We start from the raw sequence: 20,481 nt of genomic DNA, 5'->3' as shown, positions 1-20,481 counted from the left end.
CAAAATCCAATTTCCGGACGACCGGATGGAAAAACTTTCAAGAGGGAAATAACAAGATGAGATGGTAGCATCTTCATCAATTGAAGGCGTTTTAAACTGGTAGAACGCTGCTGTGTTGAAACACGAGGTCTAGGTTTTGCAGGATCCTCTTCGTACTTAAAGCGAGAGGGCAGAATTTTACCACCAGTAAATTGTTACAAGACTTCATGCGACTGTTAACGGTATAAAAAGGTTTCAAATATAATACATTTCTTGGAAAGGGATAGCATGCTGCATCGTTTTACGCTTCATGGGCATTCTCATTCACGATCACCATTTTGTTGAGCTCATTTTAAGAGCTTTCCTTAAAGTTGAATATCCTTGTTGATCGTAATATTTACAATTTTTGAGTGCAATGGCATGGGTAATCTACATAACATGATGCAATTTTTTCTAATTTGTCAAATCGATGCTTTTTTAGTCTCTCGAGTTAGGGACGGATAGTTTGTCATCGAGTACGTCATCATTTGAATGAACAGTTTTAGGGTCTGATAATTTGGATCTTTCAACCATATTACAATTCTGGTAAATCGGAAACTCGATGCCCGTCTATTACAAAACGCATATCACAATTTATGAGCGCGCTTGGAATATGTCCTAAAAATTACGTAGTCTCCTTTCAAACTCTGCTGCTGTTCTTGTCTATAATTGGAAGATTTCTTGGGTCTCCCGTCCCATGATACGTGCGTAAATATGAGGAGAGGAAACCTGTCTTAGCGCTGCTAATTAGAATTATTTTGATTGCTTGGCTTAATACAATAAATTGCAGTTTCCCGCCCCCAAGAGACAATTTTCGGTAATGGCCATGTTGATGGAAAAGAAACTCAACATAGAAATGATACGTATTGTGGTTTGGCGTATCAACGTATAGCGCAATTAACAGACGGCCGATTATTCTTGAGAGTTTGAGAAGAGAACTTTCAAGGACGAGGAAAGACTAAAAAATGGACGTATTTATGCTAAAAGGGCCTATGCGCATAGGCTCAACGTACAGCATAGTTCCTTTTAGCACGAATATGTCCAAATATCCCCTTGTTTTCCTTACTCATCTCACCGGGAGCAGGATGGAACCCGAATGAATATTTACTCTTCCTTTTTAAGTTTTAATTTAACTCTCGGGGACGTTTCTTACCGAAACGTAAGTAATAAAGTTTTGAGAGCTAACAAGAGGTTTTTTTAAGGATGAATATTTCGGATTTCGATCGGCCTCAATATCGGGGGCGGACAGGCTAGGGTGGCTAAAGGGCGATCGCCTCCACAGTGTCTGCTGCAGGGTCCCAGAGGATCCTCCATGGCGATTTTTCCCCCAGATTAATGCATATTATCCCCTTAATTTTTGTGGTTTTGAATCTTCCGTAGTTCCTTTAGTGCCTCAAAATTATTATCAAGTGTATCTGATAGACCCAGAAGAGCCTCTAAAGCCTCAAATTTAGAATAGGCAGGGATCCTTGAGCCTCCGAAGTGATGGAGGGGACCCCAAAGACTACAAAATATAAGTAAACTCGGTATCCTTGGCGTCTCAAAAAAGAATGTGAAGTCTTAACCTAGAAGGAGCACTGAAAAAAAAAACACATTGGATCTAGAGTCCAGACTCTTAAAAACATCGACAAGAAAAAATACTCTTGATTCAATCAGATTTAAGCTTAAATCAAGAACCAAGCCTCTTAATTTGAGCGGATTTCCTTTTGATTCAAGCTAAAATCTGATTGAATCAAGAGTCCATTTTCTTGTCAATATTTTCAAGAGTCTGGACTCAAGATCCAATGTGTTTTTTTTCCCAGTGAGCCCTAGACAACAATTAGAACTGCCTCTGAAACCACTCGCATGTACCTTTATTTTCAGACTTGACGCCGTCACACCATCTGAGGTCATCGCAAATTTGCGGAGAAATTTGGGTACACCTGAAGCGGCTGTTCATCACAGCTTCCTAGCATTCATCCTGAACGCATGGCGAAGTGACCGAGTGCGCTCTCAGAAAGTTAACAAACTGAGTGAAGAACGATTTGCTCAGGTGCGAAATTTTCTCTCACGTGCTTATTACGTTTTAGACATCACATTTGAAATCATCATATGGGAGATGAGGTTAAACAAACCGTCATAAAAACTTTCTGATATTAATTGGACCACATTTCCCCGTGAGAGACTGCATTTTCTGGCTCACTCATAAAGGCGCACCTATCTGCAAAGGCTCATACAGGGTTATTCAAGAGTCACGCACCACTGGCCATAACTTTAACTTCTATTTTAATCAATGAGTTCGAAAACACACTTACTCGATAACTCGAAAATGCGCAACTTTCATTAAAGACGGTCAATTTTTATAAAGGTCATTGAAGTTAGCGCATCTGTTCAAACTTGGACCTTCAAAATGTTCGTAAGTGCCTGTCTTTTGGCACCAAACATCCTTTTCATGGACTAATTTCTTCACCTACTGTGCAGTTTTGTTTGTGTCTTGATTACTTTAATTTTTCCGAGTTGAGGCACGGAGAAAAAAGATTAGTGGCTGTGACTATTCGTGGTTGGTAAAACAGGATTTAGTTTCACGCAACAGAAAAATTAGAAACTATTACTCATTGAGTTAGCGGCCTATGCTAACCCGAGTTGGTAAATGATGATCTAGTGCTCCTAACTGGGACCGTGATACCACTTGACATACCGACTAGTCACAGAAACCCAACTCCTTCGCTCTCAAATTTACCAACCCGGAATAGTTGCATTGTCCACCACGTCAGGTTTGCTTACCTTGAAATATGGTAAACAAAGACAGCACTAAGTTGTATTTTACGACCAATCTGGAACTTTCAACATACACTTATTTGAAGGTAATGCGTACTATGAAATAAGTTGCATTTCTAAAAAGAATTGGTGGGAGAATCAAATTCGAGATATTATTTCTGATGTAAGTAAATTTATGTACACTCTAGTGACTTCTGCATTTCTTGCTTAAGATCCTAAAAACAATTTTACTGATGTAGATAAGTATGTGTATTTGTTGTTTCCATGCTCCAATTACTATTTACAAACTAAGAAGTTATACTTGTTCTTTCTGAAAATGTTTCTTCAGATGGAAAAATTAGGTGTTTCCAGTGAAAACTAGTGAAAGTCAAGTGTTAGTTCAGAATTCGATCAGGCTCTATCCATTGAGTTCTTAAAGATTAAATTAAATAACAAAGAAATAAAGTACCTGCGTAAATGAGCTAGATGAATTAAAAATAGCAAACAGTAAAGTATTAAGTAAAAAATTAATTAATTAGGTAAAATAAAAATAAATTTAAAAAATCTACCTAATAAATAACAAAATTATATAAAATTTAGGCCTTAGCAAAAAATTGCAAGTAAATCGGTATGGATCTCATAATATATTGTACATCTTAGCGGAAAAATCTAAGTTGATTGCAGAAATTCTAGTTTTTCGACAAAATCAAAGTTATATGCCGATTTTTCGATCGCGATGATTATCGCTCGGTTTTAGCTTAATGCTTAGGGTTCTCGGCTAGTATTAGGTAGGTTGTAGGTTCGAACCCCGACAAAGGTGAATAAAATATGTCGCTAAAATACACTGGATTAGCCTCCGAGAGATTAATCTTTTTCATTTTTCACGGTTTCGGTGAGTTTAATTGTGCTATGATCGTTTTATTTGGGGGAAAATGGCTCTTTTCCAACACCTTCTGTTTACAAGCCCCAGTTTTTGTGTGCCGCCAGATTGGAGCTGAACAATCTCGATTCATTCTGTAGACCAGGCATTTAATAAAGCCTACCAGGCGTTTATTCTTACATAACAATACGGTAAGGAGTGAAACCTATACTTGGCAAGATTTACCACCCGCGTAGTCGAGAAGGCAACCCGCCCGCCCGTGACACCGTTAGCCATACTTACCAACCCGCTTTGTTCGGTTCGGATCAAACATGAGTGTAGCTATGGCTATGACGAATACGAAATAGGCGGGTTGGTAAACATAGCCCTTTTCCTGGTGCGGCAACCAATCTCTTTTCTCCGGGTGTGTTTCGTTCTCACTGAGTCAATTATGATATCGACTTGCGGTTTAAAACACTTTTCCTCATATTGAGGGGGAATATTTTTGAGGTCCTTTCCAGTTTTTGATCCCCTCGGGGGGCGGAGGGCGAGGGGAAACTCAAAAATTTTAAATGGTCACCCCCCTTATGGCCAGTGGTGCGTGACTTTTGAATAACCCTGTATGATGTTTTTAAAATGAGCGAGAAATAGTAGGTCCTCCTTGCAAAATCTGGTCCAACTCAGGAGAATGTAAATGAGCTTAAGCCGAAGATGAGAGATTTTACACGCAAAGTAAACATTTCTGGCAAGCGCTAAAAATGTGTTCGTCAAATAGGTATAGATCGAAATGGCGATTAACGGGAGGCAAAACTAACGGGTGAAGACGCTCGCTACTTGCGCAAAAGCTGATAAAAGAACATCCATTTAAAAATTTCACAACTTTTGTTACTTTTCGCAAGTGCCTTTTTTACGGACTTTTTTTTACGTGGCCTGCGGGTCGTAAGGTGCCGATACATACTTGCTTTCGATATAGGTCTATAAAGACATGCTTAAAAGAGAATTAAATATCAAATTGAAAAAAGAAAAAAAAACGAATGTGAACACAGCCGAAGATAGGAGAGATGTTTCGGGCCTCGTTATTTAACTTGTCTCCCAAATCCGAGCGATACCTCGTTGGCAGCATTGGGCGGCGGCATATTGCGAATGCACGCCTCGCACCATCGCGCCTTCAATTCTGCAAACGCAACACGGACGTCCATCAAGCACGAATAGTTGTATCTCTGCGCCGTTGCCTACGCGCGTCCTTTCCCAGACTCTATTACCGTGTTCGTGTTGTATTGGTTCCGTTTGTCTTGTGTGTAGTGGTGCATCATCGGTTATGTGATTTACACAGCCAAAACAGGAGAGAAACGCAAGATATTGAACGTTTTTCCGTAATCTGTTGATCGGCCCATTCTCAAATGCCCCTCTCCGTTCCTCCTCTCATTCCGTTTGTTCCTTGCCGAACCCGTAATTCCCTGGTCCATTCCAGATTATAATCTTTGCAGGTGGTGAAAATGATCAGGCGTAAGATCTGAGTTGAAAATAAGTCGAACTCTAGAGTGCTTTGTAAATAGACTTTTCAGGACGATGCAGGACTAGAAAGAAGAAAACAAGCCTTGACGTTCGAACGGGTTTCCAAATGAGGAGCGGCGACAAAATCTTACACCTTCATTATTGTGTAGCACATGTGGAGGTATTAGGATACAAAAAACGTATTTCGGGTCAGAGGAGGGTTCTGACCCTTCTCTGACATGGCCAGGGGGCTCTGACATAAGCGGGTGACGTGACATGGTCCATGTCGGCCGGTTTGCGAGGCCGCGTGTTTCCGAGCCGACCAACAGTAACGTATCTCAGCCTTCTCGACCCAAAGCGCCATCTCCTTGTTCTCAAATCCTCCACGCAGGCTGCGAGTGTAAAAAATAAAAGTTAGAGAAATAGTAAGAAATAAGGAACGTGCGATTTAATTTTAAGCCTGAATTATCAATAAAATGAAAATTCACCTCAACAGGGCAAGGTGAAAACCAATGCATATGATTGAGAGAATTTATGTGTCGATGCGCATCATCACAAATGGGCCGCGTTTTGCAGGAAGCAGTCAAGCCATGTGAGTTACTGCCTTTAATAAGGCAGCTTAATTTGTTACAACACTGGAAAAAAAAGTCGCTTGGATCTAGAGTTCAGACTCTTAAAAACATTGACAAGAAAAAATACTATTGATTCAATCGGATTCTAGCTTGAATCAAGAACCAAGCCTCTTAATTTAAGCGGATTTTGTTTTGATTCAAGCAAAAATCCGATGAAATCAAGAGTATTTTTTCTTGTCATTGTTTTCAAGAGTCTGGACTCTAGATCCGAGCGACTTTTTTTTCCAGTGAAGAGAACGTTTGTGTGCGGATTTCTTTAAAACATTTAAGGAATTTGCTTCGTACCACGCAGAAAATTCACATGAATTTGCATAAAAATCCGCACAACCGTTTTCATGTAAAAATTAAACTGTCCAATTAAATTTGGCAATAGCTGATGTGGCGTGGTTCCTCTCTGCTTAACGCGGTTCAAATGCTCGGCTCTCGCTGGAATAAATCACGAATAAATTATTTGTTTGATGGACTGCATAGATTTACCAGAGGAGAGGGGAGGGGGAGAATAAATAAATGTTCGAATAAATCTTTCCTGAACTTATAATGAGGTGGACAACCGCACGAACACACAAACCTCTGAAAGACTTAGGATGAGTGTAACATCACTGATTATGTACTGTATCCTTCGTGTCCGAATAAAATCCACAAATCATTTACGTTTGAAACCGTATAGGAATTGTTGCACATTCGAGTAACCGATGAAATATTACGTATCCCTCATTAGGGCGCAAAAATGAGTCTCCAAACACGGTTAATGCGAGAAAATTCAATTTCTCAACGTATGCGTTTTCAAGCCTTGAGCTAAAAATGTCCTTCCTTTCGGAAACGACCTGAGTCATGTTCATTATGAGTTGACTATTGGCTTTTGATGACTCAGTGCAAGCATTTGACGACCGCCCGACAATTTGGAGCGCAAGTTCTTGAAGCCGCATGCATTTAACTGTGATTTTAATGGGTCCTCAAGATCGGCAAACTCGTTAAATTCTCATTAACACCGCCAAAGGACAAGGTTTCCGACACGTTGACAAAGTCGCTGCTCTATATCCGGGACGTTCGGAGTCCGCGAGCTATCATTTAATGAACCTCTTGCAAAGACTCACTTGAATCTGATTTAATCCGATATAATACAACTTTATGAAGACAAGTTTAAGCGTTTTTACCGGGCAATTGCGCGGGCACAGTCACGCCTGATCTAAAATTGGACGCATTACAGCCATTGCGACACGAGCCCTGTCATGCATGTTCTCTGCTGGATCTCAGGGTTCATGCCACAATGGATATAATTCCTCTCATATAAATCAGTGTCGTGGCGTGCTTTGCGATACATCGATCGATCTGCCATTTGAACCTATGGAAAAGGATCGATGAGCAGGGCGTTTGCAACGAACACGTTGATAATCGATGCTTCATTACCATAGCTTCAAATGGCGAAATATCGATAAACGATCATTAACGCCTCGTCATTGATTTAAATACGTGCAATGGAGATGTTGCATGTGTGAGGAATTTGCGATCTGACTGTTGATTCAAATGTAAATGTTCGCGAGAAACACGATGGTGCCCACTGGTTTCCTCTGAAATCAACTCCCAAGCTGAGAAAAAGCTCTCAAAGTTGAGGCTGTAATGGAGGGGATTTCCCACGCTATCCTGAGACTCCACTTCTACATCAAGACGAACTCTCCGAGCAAAGATAGGGAGCAAATACATCAACAGGGATGCCGTGTTTTCAGTTTTAGAGTCCCCAAGTAAAGTGGCAGCCCTGTCAATGTATTTGCTCCCTATCTTTGCACGGAGAGTTCGTCTTGAAGTAGAAGTGGGCTCTCAGGATAGCGAGGGAAATCCCCTCCATTACAGCCTCAACTTTGAGAGCTTCTTTCAGCTTGGGAGTTGATTTCAGAGAAAACCAGTGGCACCATCGTGTTTCTCGCAAACTTTTAACGCAAATCAGTAGTCAAATTGCAAATTCCTCACACATGCAACATCTCCATTGGATTGGTCTTCATAGTTCACAGTCCAGGCGGGTGCGTAAGCTGGTTTTGGGTTAAAATGTCCTTTATGGTAGAAGTGGCAGAGGAGGAAGGGACTGGTAGCTTGAAAGATGTCTTTGAACAGAAATGAGAGCCAATGAATCAGTAGTTCTCCTTTGGGCCAATCACAAAGGCTCCAGTGTCGAACTATGCAAAAATTTCCTCATGATACAACATTACAACATGTGGCGATGAAACCCACCCCCTCAGTCGCCTTGTCAAAAGGTTGATGTTTAGAAAGGAAAATGGCACACACCGTATCTCTCACACTACGCGCAATGTTTTAATATCTGTTCCCTTCCCGAACGATATAATGTCGCAATAAAGTTTTCATTTCATGTGTAACACTTAATTTGTCTTTGACAATTATATCTCGGAATTCAAAAAAGTGGGCAGTTATGTTCCTATTCGAGGGTATTCTCATCAAACCCGCGATGAAATATTGCCCGCGGATGATGGACACAGCTATTAAAAATTCATGACAGCTTTTACTCCATTACAGAAATTAAAGGTACTCATGAATACATCATCCAACTCTATAAATTGTACCGTCATTTCAGACCTCCGCTATTCTGGATTTTGCTCAAGGCCAAAATATTTTATGAAAAGCTACATTTCCTGGAAAGCAATAGACGGGAATACTTGCTAAATACTATACTTGCTAATTTGGCTTAAATTCGTCGATTCCCTCACGAAAGAACGTAACTAAATTTCAATGTTACCAAATCCTCTCTCGCAAATTACATTTTTACCAAGAGAATGTTGTGCGTTCCTGACAGAGAGTTTTCCTCGTTTTTTTTCTGATCTCGTGCGATAATCAGACATTTAGAAAAGGGTAAAATTACCAAGAATTCAGGGTTCTATTTTATCCCAGTTTTTTCTTGGTAAAATTACCATTTATGAAATTGGTAATTTTACCGAGAAAGCTCGGTAAAATTATTGAACTTTCTCGGTAATTTTACTGGACCTTGGTAAAAACGCAAATATTTTTTATCGGCTGTGGTAGAATTACCGAGATAAAATGGCAAAGTCACCGGGAATTGATTACCAATAAAAGTAGTATTCTTACCTGAAAAAAAAACAGTAAAAACACCGGTTTTAGGTAAGTTTACCAAAACTCGGTTTACCTAACCGGGTTCTTCCTTGGTAAAATTACCAATTATTGGTAAAAAAGTGAGATGGTAAAGGTACCAACGGACCGTGGTAAAAACGACGAGAATTTTTTTTCAGTGTGTCTGAGTCAATTTTGCAACCTTGGAATTGAGTTACGTTCCTCCGTCTAGAAAACGACGAAATGTGCGAGGAGAGGTGAATACATTTTGGTGGAGTGCTGTCATAAAATCCAGTGGCAAGACGTGAATGATCAATTATCGATAAATCCTCATTTGAAGCTATGGTAAAGAATCGATTATTAGCGACCACCCTGGTTATCGATCCTTTTTCATAGATTTAGATGCCGGATCAAGCGATATATTGTAAAGCACGCCACACCACTGATAAAATCTCTATAAACCACGAGACATCCTCGCTGAGTCAAACTTTTGGGTGCAGAACAACCATTCACGAAATCTTCGGAGAAAAGGGCCCCGTACCCGTGGGCCTTTTTAACGGGAATCCTCCCCTATTGATTAACCCTGCTAAAAGACTTTCGATTCCACGAAGGAATTTCGACGGTGAAACTACCAAACCATAAACCACGAGACATCCTCGCTGAGTCAAACTTTTGGGTGCAGAACAACCATTCACGAAATCTTCGGAGAAAAGGGCCCCGTACCCGTGGGCCTTTTTAACGGGAATCCTCCCCTATTGATTAACCCTGCTAAAAGACTTTCGATTCCACGAAGGAATTTCGACGGTGAAACTACCAAACCATAAACCACGAGACATCCTCGCTGAGTCAAACTTTTGGGTGCAGAACAACCATTCACGAAATCTTCGGAGAAAAGGGCCCCGTACCCGTGGGCCTTTTTAACGGGAATCCTCCCCTATTGATTAACCCTGCTAAAAGACTTTCGATTCCACGAAGGAATTTCGACGGTGAAACTACCAAACCATAAACCACGAGACATCCTCGCTGAGTCAAACTTTTGGGTGCAGAACAACCATTCACGAAATCTTCGGAGAAAAGGGCCCCGTACCCGTGGGCCTTTTTAACGGGAATCCTCCCCTATTGATTAACCCTGCTAAAAGACTTTCGATTCCACGAAGGAATTTCGACGGTGAAACTACCAAACCATAAACCACGAGACATCCTCGCTGAGTCAAACTTTTGGGTGCAGAACAACCATTCACGAAATCTTCGGAGAAAAGGGCCCCGTACCCGTGGGCCTTTTTAACGGGAATCCTCCCCTATTGATTAACCCTGCTAAAAGACTTTCGATTCCACGAAGGAATTTCGACGGTGAAACTACCAAACCATAAACCACGAGACATCCTCGCTGAGTCAAACTTTTGGGTGCAGAACAACCATTCACGAAATCTTCGGAGAAAAGGGCCCCGTACCCGTGGGCCTTTTTAACGGGAATCCTCCCCTATTGATTAACCCTGCTAAAAGACTTTCGATTCCACGAAGGAATTTCGACGGTGAAACTACCAAACCATAAACCACGAGACATCCTCGCTGAGTCAAACTTTTGGGTGCAGAACAACCATTCACGAAATCTTCGGAGAAAAGGGCCCCGTACCCGTGGGCCTTTTTAACGGGAACCCTCCCCTATTGATTAACCCTGCTAAAAGACTTTCGATTCCACGAAGGAATTTCGACGGTGAAACTACCAAACCACGTATTTCGGTTTGCGACGTCGCAGACTTCCTGTCATACTTTTTTAAATGAAAAACTACTTAACGTCCAGTCTTGAAAATTTCTGTGATTTTTCCTCTTCGTGCGGAGAAAATTCTGTGAAAATGTTAAGGAATGATATTGATTTGGTCTACTTCAAAAAAATAAAATGTGAGCGTAGATTTTTAAACACCGCAAACGAGATACGTGGTTTGGTAGTTTCACCGTCGATTTCTAACTTCCTAGAGCTGTAACTGTAGTCTCCGTTCTTGTAGTTCGCATTGTAATTTATTTTTTTTCCTCCTCAATAACTGAAATACCAGATTACGCAGCTTAACTTGAGTTCGGCCGTGCTGAAGAAACTCCTGGAATCGGAGAGAACGAGGGTTGCTGAGGCGGCGCGTAAACTTCAGCAAATTAGCCAGAATCTGGAACGGGCGAGGAGCGCAAAAGATGCACTCCAGAGGGTGAGTACACTTCCGGCCTGGTCCGATCCCTTCAATTTTATCGGGCGAGTCTTGCCTCTGAGAATTAATTTGATTTGTCAGTACACGCTCGGAGATGATTTTCATTTCCCAACTTTGAATAAGAATTAGAGTTCAAGAGCTTCCCGTGGCTTTCTAGGAACTGAGCTCTGAGGGGAGTTCCGCGGAGCAAGTTTCAACGAGGGAATTTAAACAGCATCAGGCTTTAAGTTTCACAGTTTCGTGGACATTCATTGAGATTAACAATCCTGAAAGACAATATAAAAATTGAAGATAAGCTGGGCCCTGAAAGTTAGAACAGAGTCAGAATACCTGAACGAGTATACGAGAGTCAATCTACGATGATGCGTGTGTGATCTCTGTCACGTTACGGTGTCTCTCATCTTGGCGGAGTGGAGGAAATTCTATATAGGAGCTGATCGAATAGAGAAGATTCCCCGGGTATTGTTAAGGGTGGCCAGCTAATTATTGAGCTCTGCGCTCAGAAGAGAATGCATTGTTCAGTTTTGACGGATAAAATAACAAAACTGATGGCAAAACTGGCTCAAAAGAATGACCTCTATATGCTTCTCAGGCTCGGACTGGCCAGAGCCGCTAGGCCGCGATCGCGGCCGGGGCCCTCGGTTCGCGCGATAATTTTTGTAACTTTCGAACGACTCAACTGTAGAACGCTGTGTTTTACACAATTATGAAGCTTCCTGAGTTGTGCGAAAACGGTAATCCCGTGCGTTGTGCGGTTCGCGCGATATTTCTTGTGACTTTCATCACGGGACAATGATAGGAAGCTGTATTTTACGTGATTTCAAAGATTCCTACTAGGGGTGCGAAAACGGCGTTTCGGTTGTGCGGTTCGCGCGATATTTTTGTGACTTTCATACGACTCAATGCTAAGACGCTGTATTTTACATGATTTTGAAGATTCCCAGGGGTGCGAAAACGGTAATCCCGTTGTGCGGTTTGCGCGATATTTTTTGTGACTTTCGAACGACTCAACGCTAGGACGCTGTGTTTCACGCGATTTTGAAGCCTGGATTGTGCGAAAACGGCAATCTCGTTGTGCGGTTCGCGCGATAATTTTGTGACTTTCATACGACTTAATGCTAAGACGCTGTGTTTTACGTGATTTTGAAGCTTCCTGGATTGTGCGAATACGGGAATCCCGTTGTGCGGTTCGCGCATTATTTTTTGTGACTTTCGAACGACTCAACACTAGGACACAGTGTTTTACGCGATTTTGAAGCCTAGGTTGTGCGAAAACGGCAATTCCGTTGTGCGTTTTGCGAGATATTTTTTGTGACTTTCATGGGACTCAGTGCTAAGTCGATGTATTTTACGTGATTTTGAAGCTTCCCCGGTTGTGCGAAAACTGCTATCGGGCTGTGCATTTCACGCGATATTTTTTGTGGCTTTTAAACCGTTTCAATGTTAGGTTGATGCATATAGTCAAATTTGATTCGAAAGTAGGGGTATGTTCTCCTCGATGTCAAATTCAATATTGATGGTGAAATTGCAGAATTGCGTATTGTCGGTTTGCGGCGTTGCTGCAGACTTCCCTTTGGACTCTATTTTCTACCCAAACAACTACTACTGAACGTCATTTTTTGACTATTTCAGTGATTTCTCTCCTCTCTGTAGAATATTATCTTGAAAATTAAGCCATGATGGTTGTACGGTCCTCTTTTAAGAAATGAAATAGGAGCGGAGGTTTTGAGACAGCGCAACCAAGATACTCATTTTTGGAGTTTTACCGTCTATATGGGAACAAAATATCATTATTTTATCAAATTACCATTAAGAAAAAAAGGAGGTGTCAGCATCTCGGGCATCTTGGATTTTTTTAATGACGTATAGGTCGTTACGAGCGAGTTTTATCAACGATTTTCCTGGAAATTATGTACTTTTTGGAAAAAAGTCATTGTATGGATAGTGTTTCAAATTGTATTATGAGATGATTTACGCAAAAAAAAAAAAAAAAAAAAAAAAAAAAAAAAAAAAAAAAAAAAAAAAAAAAATCGGACGTTACGATCCATTTTTCATTTAGCGAATTCCTCATTTTGCCGGCCGGATTGTACCGACTTACGTTGCGGGGTAAACAATCCTCAAGATGCTAACACCTCCTTTTTTCACTTCGGCAAATTACTGCAATGCCAGGAAGAAGGCGGACGCGTTTGTGTTTCCTTTTAAGTACGTCTCCTATATACACTCCTCTATCTGTTAATGATTTGTGAGCGATAGTCAGCGATTCAGTAAGGGTTGGGCGAAGAAAAACAAGGATTCAAAGGCGTCCGTAGCACATTCAAAATTATATTAAGTCATGGAGAATTAGACGTAGTTGATCGCAATCGCCAGATTTCTCTGAAAATCACCATGTTTTCACAACTCAATGTAAAAATGCTCATTTCATAGCACTATTTGGCAACGACAGAGTTGATTAAAAGCAAGCTCAGAAAACGACCCTCGGGGCTGCCGAACCTTGAGCATTTTTTGGTCTCTGCAGGGAATTTCAGTGCGAGATTAAAACACTTCGTGCTACTTGACAATATTTCGTCGCTGCTCTGACGTAAGGGCGTAACCTAATTTTGAACTGAGCCCTGTCTTCCGTATGACTCCATGCTATTTGGGGCTCAGCTGCTATCCAGATACGGCTTTACACCGAGGCAGCGAAGATTCGAGAGCGATTCATTCGGAGCGCGGTGGGATCTTATAATCCTTGTATCCTTAGGTGCTGTCTTCCGGGTTGCCACGTCGGAGCGTTCCTTTACTTTCCACGAAGGAATTTGTCGCTGTAACGCGCTACGACCTATTTTTAAAACGAATCTTGTTGTAGGTTTAAGTTGGCGGTATGTCAGCCCCTGGCTCGCACCTCACTGAAAAAAAATTCTCGTCGTTTTTACCACGGTCCGTTGGTACCTTTACCATCTCACTTTTTTACCAATAATTGGTAATTTTACCAAGGAAGACTGGTAAACTTACCTAAAACCGGTATTTTTACTGTTTTTTTTTTCCAGGTAAGAATACTACTTTTATTGGTAATCAATTCCCGGTAACTTTGCCATTTTATCTCGGTAATTCTACCACAGCCGATAAAAAATATTGGCGTTTTTACCAAGGTCCAGTAAAATTACCGAGTTCAATAATTTTACCGAGCTTTCTCGGTAAAATTACCAATTTCATAAATGGTAATTTTACCGAGAAAAAACTGGGATCAAATAGAACCCTGAATTCTTGGTAATTTTACCCTTTTCTTAGTAAATACACCGATATTTTTTTTTTTTCAGTGCTGGATGCGACCCTACCCACAGCGGTAGCCCTTACTTCATGTCATGGCGTGAGCCGTTCGTCTCTGTGCGTTTCCTTTTTGTTCCCGAATAATAAAAGTTAATTTTCTTCGCTATTCATGGTATTCACTTACTCGTTACTCCCATAAGTTATGGGCCCAGCACGACCAGTGCGGGCTGGTTACTCTGACTACTGTAACTGCCTGACTGAGCTCAATCGGACATTATTTTGCAATGGAGACTTTGCACCAAAAAAAATGTATCGCTAAATTTGAGAGTGTTTAATGAGCTTCGTTCACAGTACTATTCAAGACTTTTCTTCCGATATGGGAAATTGTAGAAAAAGAGATAAAAATGTTTATTTGATTAAACAAATGTATTTTAGCAGCTTAGGTAATTCGGTCATATCTCCTCAAAGAATTGCTCATTTTAGAGACTAAAAATATTTTCACGCTCAATTCACTGAGTAGTTTCTTCTGAAACATAAAATTAAAAAAAAACCGACACCTGCAAATTCTCTATAAGGCACTACAATTTTTGGCTTTTATGTAAGGAGTCTTATGTACGAGGGGAAACTAAAGGTACCTGGTACATATGCTGTTCCTGACTGTGTCAAAAAATGTAGCTCCAAATGGCAAAATGCTGTCCGACTCACCCATGAAAGTTCCTACCATGCATAAGAAAGCTGAAAGTACGTGATGTCCTAAACTGAGTTAGTGGGAACGTGTCGCAAAATGGACTCTTTATGGTTAAAAGAAACTACGTAGGTACATGAATTAAATGGCAATGAACTATACGAAGCACCAGAACATTTTACTCATTTTCCCCCCATTTAATTAATCTATACATTGTCTATTTTAGCGCATTCATACGTTTAAATGTAGTTCATTTTATAATTCAGTAAAGATCGGCGAGTCAGATTCTGCGACGGATCGATAGGAATTCGAGAGAAGAGACTATTTGAACACTGCAGCGACGCGGTATTGCCTAGACAAGAATCTGAAGGCGTTTTGGCTGCATCAGAGTCTTCTGAAGGCGTTTTGGCTGCATCAGAGTCTTACCTAGACTCAGTCAATGCATACTGTGTAACGCACGCTCAAATCGGAGAATCAAGGATCGTTTTGGCTCGATGCAATTGAAAAATGATGAAAATTGGCGTCGGCCATGCTGAATATTGCGTAGCATCCAGGAGGGCAAGGTTGGATGGAACGACTCCTTTCACGAAATGTTCAACTGTACTGTAGTTTAGAGAAACGCATATCTCTTACGCAGATTGTGAAGTTAGGAGTGTTTTTCAGACCTTCTCGAAGCGCACATTTGAGCCATTTTTGAAGAAAAAAATAAAATAACTCATCCTTTTCCTCTGGCTGAAGTTTGCAACTGGCCCATTACTTGCTATTCTATTGATGCCGCAGTGCTCACGCAATCCTAACTCACTGTCCGAATTCTTTTGATTTTACCGATTCCTGCCACCATATAAAGATTTGGCTTTGAGAAACGAAGTTTGTCATAATATTTAGAAAAGTCCATTTATCAAGCTCAACTAGAAGAGAAGCACTGCCGACCAGTGACTCGTTATCAAAGCAGAATCACAAAACGGAGATACAGGATAACCCTGTCTGGTAAAGGTCTAGTACAGCTAGACATTCCGACTACAAGACATCTTGACCAATTAGAGTCAGCTGGAAGGGAAGGGTAGTGGTATCAATTAATTCTGAATGATAATTTATGAAGTTGTGATAAAGTTTCTCAATTAATTGTTCAGAGACAAAGAATCGCCTGGCGGCAGAGGACGGGGTAATTCAAAGAGACTCGTCGGATTTTTCTCCTTTTCCACGACGCGATCGTGTCAAGTATAGCACTTGAATGCAAAACCCTCCAATAGCGTTGTCTGACTAGGCATTAAAATTAGTTAAATCATACAGAGTTCCCGGAACTTAATGCAACATACTTCGGGAACATTGATTTTTCCTCTTTAAGGACAGTCATTTGTAAGAATTTTTTTTTCCGGCGCTGGAGCCTCTTAAAATTGTGGATTTGTCCCCCGTAGTTGGTCCTTAAAGTTTTCTCTAAGGAGTAAAATGTTGGAGAAAGTTGGTCTCTGGAGTAAATAGTTAACGCGTGTTTCATTTACATTGGTTTCAAAGGCTAGTGGTTTGATAGGAGGGCGGTGGGCAAGATCTCTACATTGTTAATTGGTCTGACTACTTTAACGTGGAGATTTTGCCTTCAAACACTTCAATAAGGCGCACACTTTTAAAACCACAAAATATGAAAAGCATTTAAAAGTCTCCCAAACCCCAACAGTGGCGAGGCGTAAATGATTGATCATCGATATTTCTCCATGGGTAAAATGGCAGATCAATCGATAAATTGCAAAGCTCGCCACGCCACTGAACCCCATTGTTCCCCTATCTTTGACGATTTGAACAACAAAAAAACAGAAGTAGCTTTAAACAAACTTTGATAAAAAAAAAAAATCCACAACTTTCATGGGCTCTAACGCCGAAAAAAAAAGTTGTCGGAGAAACTTCCCGACAGCAGCAGCCGGATTGTTGAACCTTTAACTGGCTGTGTCGGCACGATAAGACAAGACATAGTCCTATCTGCGCCAGGTAATATATCGATTTTCGATTCTTGCCGTGTCGACATAAATTTCAACAATCAGGCTGCAGAGGTCTAGATTGGATTCGAAAAATCAATTCTCACGTTATGGCGCATTAATTTGGGACTCTCGAAACGATAATGCGAGAGTTTCGGGCAAGGTTCGGCAATGGTGGCTCGTGCTTTTGTTGCGGGATTGTTTCCCGATACAATGGCTGAGCCGCCGGACGAATTTATCACAGCAACAATTGATACTCATCCCTGATGTGCTCCCCGCAGGAGCTGGATTTGAAAAGGGAATGCCTGGAGCGGGCGGACAATCGGACTGCTCTCATGAAAAAGGAAAGTATGAATCTGAAAAACAAGATGGATGCTGCCAACCTCTTCATTTTGGCTTTGAAGAAACAGCTGCAGGATGCCAAGCACGAAAAGGATGGTCTAATCAAAGAGGTAAGGAGAGACAGGAAAGACTAAATACTGTGATAATGTCCGTCCGTTGAAATCCTGAAGGATTATCGAGAAAACACATCTTTCTCGAGGTTATATTGTCACCTTCCGGCCAAAAAATCGTAAACGCTACGCGACGTTTAAAAATCTTTGCCGTCATTTTAGTATTATCCAGAGAAATTGTCGGTTGAATCTATTCGAAAATTTCACCCAATTTTATTGGCAGCACAAAGAAAATTCAGTGAGATTTTCAGACAGCTCCGTCGAAAAATTTCTCTGTAAAAAAATAGAACGGCGCCGGAAATTTTCAAACGTCACATGACGCTTGCGATACTTCGGCCGGAAAGCTGAAGATATAAAATCCGATGTTGAGATCAAAGGAAAAGACTCAGGAATATTTACTTCTGGTGGGTAAATTTTTTGGGTCAGATGTACAAAACGAAGATAACTAATGAACGGGGGATCAAACTGGGGCAGATAGAAGGAGATCACTCGATAGCGCAATTGGATTTTTTCTGGCATACACACGGGTCCTCCGGAGAAATCCCATCGGCTGTGCTTTTATTTTTGAGCCGCTCCTGCTCTTAATTAATTCTTGGCCGAGGAACAGACAAGCTAAACCCTCGTGATGAAGTCGAACGAGGGATAGGATCATAGGCTCCGTGTCCGATGGATGTGCTTCTGAGGAATCCGAAGGATCACGGATGAATGCATCATGCACAACCCTCTTTGCTTCCGCGGAATCGGAAAATAAATATTACACTGACGATATCTCTGCCATGCTAAGGAAAAACGCCGTATGGACATTCGAGAGCTGCCAGATTTTCCCGAATAAAACATCTATTTTTGAGGAAATCTATGCGTATTATTCCTTGAAATTTTCAGGTATTTTAAATTAAATCGTAAAAAAAAATCACTGCGAATTTTGAGGAAAAATATTCACACTTCACTCAGTAAATTTGGTTTTTCTAGAAGGAAATGTGGCAACGTCTGAAGGCTGAAACGACGTTCTTCTTTAGCACGGTAGATCTCCACGTAACCAAAGGTATTACTTCATTTGAAAAGGTCGACCCTCGTTAAATAGACGTATTTATCCTAAACGGAACTACGTATATAAGGTTTGCGAGCAACATAGATCCTTTTGACATAGATGCGTCCAAATGAAGCTCCACCGCATTCCATCCGCCCGTTTGAAGTTTAACGTTATGAGCTTAGAAGGCTATTTAAACGGGTTCAGTCAATTCTGAGCTGGATGACGGAAAATCTTTCCCGGTCGAAACAGAGATGAAATACCTAATTGATACAAAATGGCCCTCGCCGCAGTAAAAAAAGAGGGTTTGGACTGATTTCAATTAATCCCATGAATTTGAAACGCTTTGATGCGTGGGAGAGCCGTTTTAATACGACTTAACTCGGTCCGGTCATTCACTTCAAAGGGAGCTAGGGAAAAATGTATTGTTTTGGTCGAATAAGTCCGACTTTAGAGTGATTCAAGTCATTATGATAGCGGACGCTGACGAAAAATATTGATCTTCAAAAGGAGCGAAATGAGACATGAAATGTGACGAAAAATTGTTCCTTCTCACGTATCGAATGAAAATTGCTCTTATGAAAAACTACAAAGTACATACATCCTTCATCCTCTGAATATGAAATTTGTTCATTAAAAAAAAATCAACTGCTACGTGTAATGTACTGAAATCTACATATAAGGTTCAATAGGACCCGAAGTTTTTATCCTGCGTGTATGATAGTAATTCAAATGAGAATCATATAATTGGAAATATGTTCTTACAAGTGTAAACGTTTTTGAGAAATAGCGACGGTATTTCTCTCATCCACGACTAATTAGTTTTCCACTTGTTATGTTGGCACTTGAGTTGGTAGTACTTTTAAGACCGTATTCATAGCCGTCCTTTAACTAGCTCCTCTGGGCGCCACATCGTGTTTAAGTGAGGTTTAAAGAGATCCTTAACGTAGCACCATTAAAAGCACAACATTAACGTATTTCAAATAAAATTCAACGGTTTAATTTCAAAAAACACACTTCCAAGGGATCACGGGGATTTGTAACTGTAAAAAATAACAGCATGGAAAAAATTCCATTAATTCAATGAAGTTGAGAGAAGGTACAAGCCTATCTCTTATTTTTTAAAACCTGAAAATATTTGCTTAATTTTCTGTACGGGCAACACATTGTAATCCCTAAGAGGGACATTAATGAAATCATGATAAATCGCGATGAAATTTCGAACGCGCGATTTAACATACATGAAACTGTGTCATTATTGAGGATAATCCCTCAGATGTTGATGATCCGATCAATTTTATCGCCGAAAATCGCAGCTTCATTTCAAAATATTGCGATATTTTAGTTATGAAATGCTGCATAGGTTCTTGTGTGAACGATCCTAATAAAAATTACATAGGTACATAACTTTTGTGTGTCACGTTGCTGAGACCCACTGAAAGTTCCCGATGTAAACATGGGACGAATGATTGATTCTTAATTGTTCTCCATGTTCTCAGATAGCGGATTTGAGAAAAACGATCGAGAACAAGGATAAATGTGTTGAGCAGCTGGTAGCTGAGTCGCATGAATTTAACTTTCGAATCGTGGAGAGTGAAAAAATAGCCGGTGGTTTGTCCGCGGAGCTTCAAGTCTACAAACGGTGAGTACGTACGTTAACAAAGAATTGGACTACATTTTGCAATTTGGAACTATAAATTCTGGCTCATCTGAAAAAAAACTTATGTGCATAGGGAAACTAATGGCACATACGTTGTTTATAAACCGGGCCAGAATTTATAATTCCAAAATGCAAAATGCAGTCCAATTGATGTTCTCAGAGTTGCATTCCTTCGAAACAGCGGTATCAAAAGTAATGGCGTGAGAATTTATGCCACAGTTGCACTGCCTGACTGACCTAAATTCGATCGACACATTACACAAATTTTTCATCGCACACCCTTGGATTACATTTTTCAATAAGGAACCACTATTTCTGGCCCATTTTAGAAACAACATACATGCCATTAGTTTTCCTATGCATATATATGCTTTTAAGAGAGAGGCAGAGAGAGAGGTGGTTCCTTCTTGCAAAAGAGCGACGCCAAGAATGGCACAA

At 40.7% G+C, this 20,481-nt stretch overlaps 1 protein-coding gene across 1 annotated transcript in view; it reads left to right on the top strand.

Moving 5' to 3' along the window:
* Window positions 1-20,481, top strand: part of LOC109033011 (uncharacterized) — a 63,436-nt gene that overhangs the window by 3,429 nt on the left and 39,526 nt on the right. The window contains exons 2-5 of the mRNA XM_019045405.2: window positions 1,882-2,050; window positions 10,863-11,006; window positions 17,186-17,356; window positions 19,883-20,025. Coding sequence (XP_018900950.2) covers window positions 1,882-2,050; window positions 10,863-11,006; window positions 17,186-17,356; window positions 19,883-20,025 — 627 coding nt within the window. The remainder of the gene's footprint in view (window positions 1-1,881; window positions 2,051-10,862; window positions 11,007-17,185; window positions 17,357-19,882; window positions 20,026-20,481) is intronic.

The sequence above is a fragment of the Bemisia tabaci genome, chromosome 3, assembly GCF_918797505.1.
Source record: "Bemisia tabaci chromosome 3, PGI_BMITA_v3".
NCBI classification, from domain to species: domain Eukaryota; kingdom Metazoa; phylum Arthropoda; class Insecta; order Hemiptera; family Aleyrodidae; genus Bemisia; species Bemisia tabaci.
Note: the sequence above shows the minus strand (reverse complement) of the source record. Positions and strands in the feature narration are given on the sequence as shown.